General features: G+C 49.3%; 1 protein-coding gene across 2 annotated transcripts; it reads right to left on the minus strand.

The window, feature by feature from the left end:
* Positions 1-791: 791 nt before the first annotated feature.
* Positions 792-6,644, minus strand: CCR1 (C-C motif chemokine receptor 1). Of its 2 annotated transcripts, none has more exons than XM_045529827.1 (2): positions 6,313-6,644; positions 792-2,994 (listed from the first exon to the last, which is right to left on the minus strand). In XM_045529827.1, the coding sequence occupies exon 2, from the start codon at positions 2,981-2,983 to the stop codon at positions 1,916-1,918; it is 1,068 nt and encodes a 355-aa protein (XP_045385783.1). In that variant the 5' UTR covers positions 2,984-2,994; positions 6,313-6,644; the 3' UTR covers positions 792-1,915. The 2 variants fall into 2 exon arrangements, with proteins under 2 accessions (XP_045385783.1, XP_045385784.1); XM_045529828.1 differs by having other exon boundaries at positions 792-3,051.
* Between the last annotated feature and the right edge of the window lie 1,173 nt (positions 6,645-7,817).

Consider the following 7,817-nt stretch of genomic DNA (forward strand, 5'->3'; position numbering starts at 1 on the left):
TAAGCCCCAAGGCGGCGTGACTTCCTCCTCACCAGACAAAAGTTTTCTAGACCACCATGGCACCAGCTTCTTTGTACAAAGAAAACGTGTGGGCACAGTCAGTCCCTGCCTGAAGGGGGAGGGTGACTTGGTATGAGAACAACTCTAGTGTCCAAAAAAAGGAGAGAGGTTAGCTCAATGGTGTGTCATAGGTGGGACACCTATTGGTCTCGGGTGCCTTCTGATTGATGGATTTCTTCCTCCCCCTTGCTGCCCCAGCACCGTGACCTCCGCAGTGGCCCCACCCATTCCACCCGGGCCCTGTTGGCATCTCTGTGCCTGTCTGCCTCACTGAGCTGAGTGCTCTGCAAGAACAGACACTCCTCACACATTGATGACTCCCAGGGCTCAAGAGCTCCCTTTGAATGGAGCCACCACTGCTGGGTTGGACTGATCCGTGCAAGCAGTAATAAGGAAATTGGGGGCTAAATTAGGGTGCATCCCTGCCATAGCTTCAGTGCAGGCACCAAAAACAATGCTTTGAGATGATTTATTGACGTGGAAAAGTGATCACAACATACTTCTAATTACAAACAACACAGCAGTGAATACAACTGAAGCCCATTTTTGCTATAATCATAAATATGCACGGAAAAAAAACAAACTAAAAAAATACATCCACAAATGCATAATGGTTGTCTTTGGGTAGTGGGATTATGGATGATTTTTGTTTGTTTCTTCTTTGTATTTTTAAGCCTTTTTAGAAGTAATTTTTGTTATTGGGAAAATTGTTTTTAAAGAAATATATGTCTCAGGGAAGAAAAGGGAACAAAGACATAAATAGGGGGTCCTGGGTTAGAGATGAAGTTTTGAGGACATTTTGGATAAATAAGCTACTTTGAGTTAAGGGCCCTCTCTATCTCCTCCAGCAAGATAGAGTCCTCCCGCCCAGCTCCTGCAAGGTTAGGTGTGCTCCTGGTAGATACTTTCTCCCTGTCAGCTCCAAACACAGCCAGCTTGCACGACAGGTTATTTGTTGCTGATAGGTCCAAGGGGGCAGTCAGAACTCTTTGCTCCATAAACCAGAACACTTGGATGGAGAGCCAGAAGAAAGAAGCTCAACCCTACTTCCTTTTGCCTGTTATTAATTTCTGCCATTAAGCAATCAGAATTTACCTACACATCACCCAACTTGCAGGGAAAAGAGATTCGGAAAAAATTCAGAAAGAAAAGAACGGTAAATGGAAATTAGGAGTCCCTTCCCTTTATGGCTATTTCAACAAGTACAACATGTTATTCATATGGTCTGTGTTTAGCCCACTGCCTGATTTATTTGATTTTAGTGAATATAAAAATCCTCTCTAAGGGCTTTCTTAGTTCCACTGCCAACAATAGTTCCCCATTCCTATTTCCCGTTAGGTCTCGAGTTGTTCCATCATGAGTTCCATGGTCCCCAGGGTTTCCGAGACCCCAAACCCTGCTGTGGATGGGGTGGGGGTGGAGGGAGGAGCTGCTGGCTACTGATTGGCTGCCGGGCTCAGGGTGGAGTCACGGTGGAACTCACTATTTCCAAGTTCACGGGTGGTGAGGGTGGGGCGGGGATGGGTCCTGCAGTGGCTTTGTTGACAAACGTTGATGCTCACAAATTTACAATCCTGCTTGGGTGCCCTTCGCTGGCACCCTTTGTCCCAGTCTCTGCAATGTCCCCTTTTGCTCATTCATCTTTTGGCCACCAGGGAGAAGTTCATGGAAAAACTGAAGCCCCAGAAGTGATTTAGTCTAGGCCACCTTTAAGCTCCCTCTCAACCGTAGGTGGCTGCAATTCCATGCAGTGCCAGGTGCGAGAATCTGGCTGGGAGAGCCAGGCTGTCTCTTCTCCTGCTCTGCGTGGCAGGTCACTCCCGCCGGGTCCCGGATCGGCTTCCTGTGGGCTGAGTCAGAACCCGGCAGAGAGTTCATGCTCCCCTGTGGAGGGGGACATGGAGCTGGCCCTCTCCAGCCTGTCCGTGGAGAGGGAGGGGAGCCATTTAGACAGGTGCACGGTCACGTGCCTGTGGAACAGCTGGCGCAGGTACTTCCGGAACCTCTCGCCGACAAAGGCGTAGATCACCGGGTTGACGCAGCAGTGCGTGTAGGCGATCACCTCCGTCACCTGGATGGCCAGGTCCAGGTGCCTGCTCTGCTGACACTGATTGCTGAACACAAAGTCTTGGAAAACGGAAATGAGTACAGTCAGATTGTAGGGGGTCCAAAAGAGGAAGAAGATGAGCATGATGACAAAAATCAGACGGACGGCTTTGGACTTCTTCTCGTTTGGTCGTTTGAGCAGAATGTTTATAATGCCCGTGTAGCAGACGATCATGACCAACAGAGGCAAAACCAGCCCCAAGAGGTTCAGTTTCAGAGCCTGAAATAATTTCCACTTTCTTAGGCTTTCGTGAGGGAAATGAAGGCTGCAGGTGTGATGATTGATCTCGCGCTGGGTCTTAGAAAAGTACATGCCTGGGACAGAAGCCAAGATGGCCAGGGCCCAGGTGAAGATGCTGGTGATGACACCAAAGGTGACAGTCCGAGCCCGCAAGGCAGACACAGCATGGACGATGGCCAGGTACCTGTCGATGGTCAGCAGGATGATGAAAAAGATCTCACTGTACAAGCCGATGTAATAAAACCCAGAAAGGAGCTTACACATGCCATCGCCAAAAACCCAGTCATCCTTCAACTTGTAGTTAATCCAGAAGGGCAGCGTGAAGAGGAAGAGCAGGTCGGAGAGGGCCAGGTTGAGGAGGTAGATGCTGGTCATGCTTTTGAGCCTCTTGTACTGCATGAGGACCAGGACCACCAGGATGTTACCGACCACGCCAATGATAAATACCAGGGAGTACAGAGGGGGCAGCACCTGGGCCCCGAAGGCCCTCTCACTGTCCTTCTGGCACGGGGTTGTGTCCCCATAGTCGTATTCTGTGGTCACGTCATACGCCTCTGTGGTGGTCGAAACCTCCATCTTGACTTCTCCTATGGGCCCAAGGAAAACGGTTTCTGTATTTACTTTGCTATTAAAGGCAGTGGGCTCTGGACAACAAAGACAAGGCAATGGTTACATTTCTTCAACCACTCGACAAATGTTTACTGAGTGCCTACTGTGTGCCATGCCCTGGGGATGAAAGGGAGAGCTAGGGAGACCCAGGCCCTCTCTGCCTTCTAGGAACCTATAGTCTAATGGCGGGGGGAGATGGGCAATAAACAAGTGAGTACACAAGTCACTAATTCAATTACTTCAGCAGTGAGTGTTGTAAAGGCAAAGTTCAGTGGATGGAAAGCCAGGCAGAGGGACACCTGACCACACCATGATTACCAGCACTTCCTAAGCACCTCCCACGGGCTGGGCATTGCATTGGGGTTAAACACCCCTTGAGAAGGCACCACTAGTGTTCTCGTTACAGAGCTGATGACACGGAGGTTCAGAGTGGTTATGAAACATGGCCAAGGACACGCATCTGATGAGAACGCGTGCTGGAGCTCAGACGCATGCCCAGCCCTGAGACCGCTCAGCGTTCCTGCCTGCGTGCCCAGCGATGGCTTTGCACTGTCGAGTCCACACGGAGACTCTGGGAAGGAGTCTGGCCGAGAGTCGAAGACTGACAGACAGACCTTCAAGACTTTGGGTCTAAAAAGATTCTCACCCAGGCGTGACATAGTGCCCTGGGGGCCCTTGAAAATGTGTGGGCATTTTTTTGTTGTTGCTGTCACAAAGACTGGGGGATGCTACTGTCGTTTGGCAGGTAGGGCCAAGGACGCCCTGCAATGCAAAAATTATTCTACCCCAAACACCAATAGTGCTGCCACACTGAAATCCTGTAGGTTTTCACATCCTTCACTTTGCAGATGGGGACACTGAGGGCACCAGAGTGGGCTCAGCCTGGCCCTCATGTGGTACAGGTGACAGGAGGTGTAGACCTCCTGTGAGAGCTGTGAGGAGGATTCAGAGGGCAGCACAGGCCAGGGGTGGGGGGTGCCCTAGTGAGAAAAAGAGAAAACGGGGGTCAGGGGAGGAAGAGCTCAGAATGGCCTCAGGTGATGAGGGGAGGTCACACAGTGACCCGGTGGAAGCTCTCAGATGTTTTTACCCAAGGTTGCCTTAAAACAAACAAAAAAGAAACAAAAAAGAACCACTCAGTAGCTTGATTTGTAGGACTTCTAGCCCCTGCTTCTTGGCACACCTTTTGGATCCTTTCCGATTGCTTATTGAAGACAGCCCCCCAAAGTATGGGCTTTGGTGTAACCTACCAGCTGTGTGGTCTTGAATAGATCAATCTACCTCTCTGAGCCTCATCCCTCATCTGTAACATGGGAAAGTAACTGTTACCTTGCAGGACTAACGAGGTAATATGAGAAAAGTGCTCCCTGTCCCAGCACTTACCAGCCCTCAGTAGGTATCAGGGACCTCTTTCCTTGCAATAGCCCTTCTCTGAGGCCTGGCCCCACTGCGTACCATGATGTCCCCGGCTCCAATGTCCAGGATGTCCCTGGCTGGCCAATGTACCCCACTCCAAAACTCCCCCAGCCAGATATCTTTGTAGTTAATCTAGAAACTGATTTTTCTTGATGATGATGGGCAATGACAGTCCCTTCCATGTGAACGACACTTTGAAATTTTCAATATGTTGCCACCAATCTGAATTGATTGACCCAAATACCAATCAGTAAAGTAGATGGCACCTACTTCATAATTCTTGTCTTGAACCCGGATCTCTAGAGGTCTTCCTTCCACTCTCCTGAACAAATGTTTCCTGCTTACAAAATTTACATTTCAGTAGTGGCTGCTGGAAATCAGGGCACACATAGCGGGTGTTGGCACCCTGGCTGGAAGAGGGGCTATTCTGTTAGGGTAGGAAGTGAGGGGCTTTCATTTCTCCTCAAATCCTTCCCTATTATGGCTACTCCTCCAACTCTGGACACGTCTTTACCCCACCCGCCCTCTCTCTGCAGAGACCCAGGCTAGCATGCACTAATGAAGCTGTGTTGGCAATTTCTGATCTCTGCAGCCACTGCTAGTGGTGACAAGGGCAGATGGCTCAGTTTGGCACTCAACACTTTTGGGCAAGCTGGCAGGTTTACAATGGAAGCAGAAAATAGCTTGGAAAACACAAAGGGCTACTAGTGCCAGGTTGACCTCATGAGCCCAGTTTCTGGGGAATTTTGGCAAAGGTGAATGAAAGTAAGTTGAATCAGCATCGTTAGGTGCCATTTCCAACAGAGTCACCTCCAAACTGCCCCCACCTCCAACTCCATTTGCTACTTCCCCAACTTGGCAGGAACCAGGCAGCAACTCCAGGGCATGCTGCTCCTAAAGGGAGATGACCTCGGGTGGGGCCTTGAAGAAGAAACCAAAGGACCATGTTGCAATCTAATCTGCCAGCCTGCCCTGCTGCAAAAGTCTGCTTCAAGTTTATTGTGCAGTGGTCAGCTATAACCTGGAGCCTGAAACCTCCCAGGGCTGGTGTCCTCTAGCCTGGGAGCTGATGAAGTCTCTGAGCAGAGAAAGGGCACTCTGTGCTGGTGAAAGAAGGATCGGTGAGTGGCGCATAGCCTGACGGCAGGATATACACGGAAACTCTGGGAGTTTCCAACCCTTCTTTGAAATCTGGGACCTTCTAGGAACTCCTATGGAGGAATAATTGAGGGAGATTCCTGCAAGGAGTCACCATTCCCCTCAATCTTTAGAACAAAATTCTGACCCGGTCTTTGTTAGTAAAACTGAATGGCTGCCTTCCGAGAGGTCATCTGGTCAGATGTTGGAATCCTACTTCCTTTAAAGGCAGCAGTCCTGATTTTGAGGATCCTTGGTTCTAGTCTTCTTAAGCAATTGCTTCAATATCATATTATCCTTGCACTGCAAAGTTTTTTTCTGATTAATATTTCCTTTGTGCTACAATTACTCCATATACCATGTTTGGTTTTCCTTTATATGGGGAAATTTGGCAAGTAATTTCTTCTTGAATAGATTTTCTGTAGAAAGCATCTCTTGTCCCTTGATACAGGCTGACTTTCTTATTCAGTCACCAAAAACCAATCATTCATGAAAGCTTCCTTTTTAGTAAGAAAGTGTTTTACATTTGAGCACTCAGCCTTAAAGATGTACCCATTCTCAGTATTGTTACACCACGCTGCATTGCCTTGCACATACATCACTGCATCGGCACCGCATCTTAGGCATTTGCCTGGCACTCAAAGAATTCCCCGCCTTTGAGGAGACCCTGCTTACATGCATGTTTTTAAACAAGAGTGTCCTTAAGAGTGATTGACAAGACAGATAAGACAAATGCTACTTACTCTGGGTCCCAGGGATTTTGTCCACGAAGTCCTTGTGTCTGGGGCTCTCGAGAGTTTTATGAATTCAAGGTTCAAGGTCTTGACCGAGTAGGAAGTCCTCAGCTTCCCGTGTGAAGTTGGAGAATTGACTCCGGTTTCAGTCTTTCAGAATGACAGGAAGAGATCAGAGTTCTTCTTTTTGTGTGGTCAGATGCTCATGAACGGCCACGACACCTACCAGTGGCTGGTTCCTAGAGGCCAAGTTCACTGTGAGGATTTTCTCTGCCCACTCAGCTGTACTTGAGTCTTTTCCTGGGAGCTCTGCCTTAAGGGATATGAGTAGGGTGGGGTTGGGTGGAGTCGCCTTGGGGCAATGAGGTGTTTCCAGAACTTGTGGAGCAATTGAAGGCTGGGGTGTGTATGTGTGGGACGGGGGCAGGGCCTAGAGTTCTTGTGGTCAGCAGGCAGCCCTTTTTTTTTTCAAGATTGCAAATGGAAGGATTTCAACCAGAACCCTGAGTCCTGTTTCTCAACCAAGAGGTGGCAGCTTCTCTTTGGCGCCCCCTGCCTCCTGCGCCTCTGACTGCTCACTGTCCCCCTGCTCTCTGTTCCCCAGTTCCCCACCTCCACACCCACAGAGTGATTTCCCTCCTGAAAAGCCTCTGGCATGGAGGGACTACAGGTCTGTCGGGTGGGCTTTGGACTTCCTATTCTGATCCCCCACTCTTGTTCTATGCAGTAGTCAAACAGGGGCCAAGTTCAAATCCCAGCTCTCTACCTGTGACATGGAGCTCACTACACCTTTCTACCTCTTGGTTCCCACTCTGCTAAATGAGAACGCTGAACACTCATGATCACAGGAGGAGCATGAGCTCAATTTGCACATGAAAAATGTCAGAGTGTCCGGCACAGTGAAAATGTCTGATGAATGATGCTTGGTGTGACTCTCCCCACAGCTCCTAACACCCACTCTGCCACTGCACTGTGCCTCATGTAAAACGAGAACACTCTTGACCTCCCGCACAGCCTTGCTGCAAAGTGCCGTTTCGGACATCATAAACGCGAAAATGCCACTTGGCCCTTTGCGGCTCAGTTTCTCATCCATAAAGTTTAGACAAGGTGGCCTCAGTCTGGCAACTGATCATCACTCAGCTCCACCCTGAAGAAATAAAGGGGGTTTGCACCTGCCTGGCCGTTTGTAGTACTTTGCTGGCAGAGTGGTTTGCAAAGACAACAGAGGCTTGTGAGGCCTGCCTCTTCCTTGGTCGTGTCTAAGGTACCTCCAGTCCTTAACCAGCCTTGCAGCTCTGCCCTAGGTTTCTGGGTACCCACGCCACCGAGGGCACATGACTGGCAAATACTCTTGTTCATTTAACACATGTTTTTTGAGTACCCACCATGTGCCACCCTGTGTTGGGTGCTAGGGATAAAGTGGTGACCAAAAGAGGCAGGCATCATTCTTCAAGAGCTCACAGCTTAGTGAGGATCACAGACAATTAAGCAAGTTATCACAATAAGGTAACTTT

Source organism: Lemur catta, chromosome 18 (genome assembly GCF_020740605.2).
Source record: "Lemur catta isolate mLemCat1 chromosome 18, mLemCat1.pri, whole genome shotgun sequence".
Lineage (NCBI taxonomy): Eukaryota > Metazoa > Chordata > Mammalia > Primates > Lemuridae > Lemur > Lemur catta.

Excerpts from the sequence above, each read along its gene's own strand:
- CCR1 (XM_045529827.1), bottom strand. The coding sequence starts at position 2,983 with ATGGAGGTTTCGACCACCACAGAGGCGTATGACGTGACCACAGAATAC.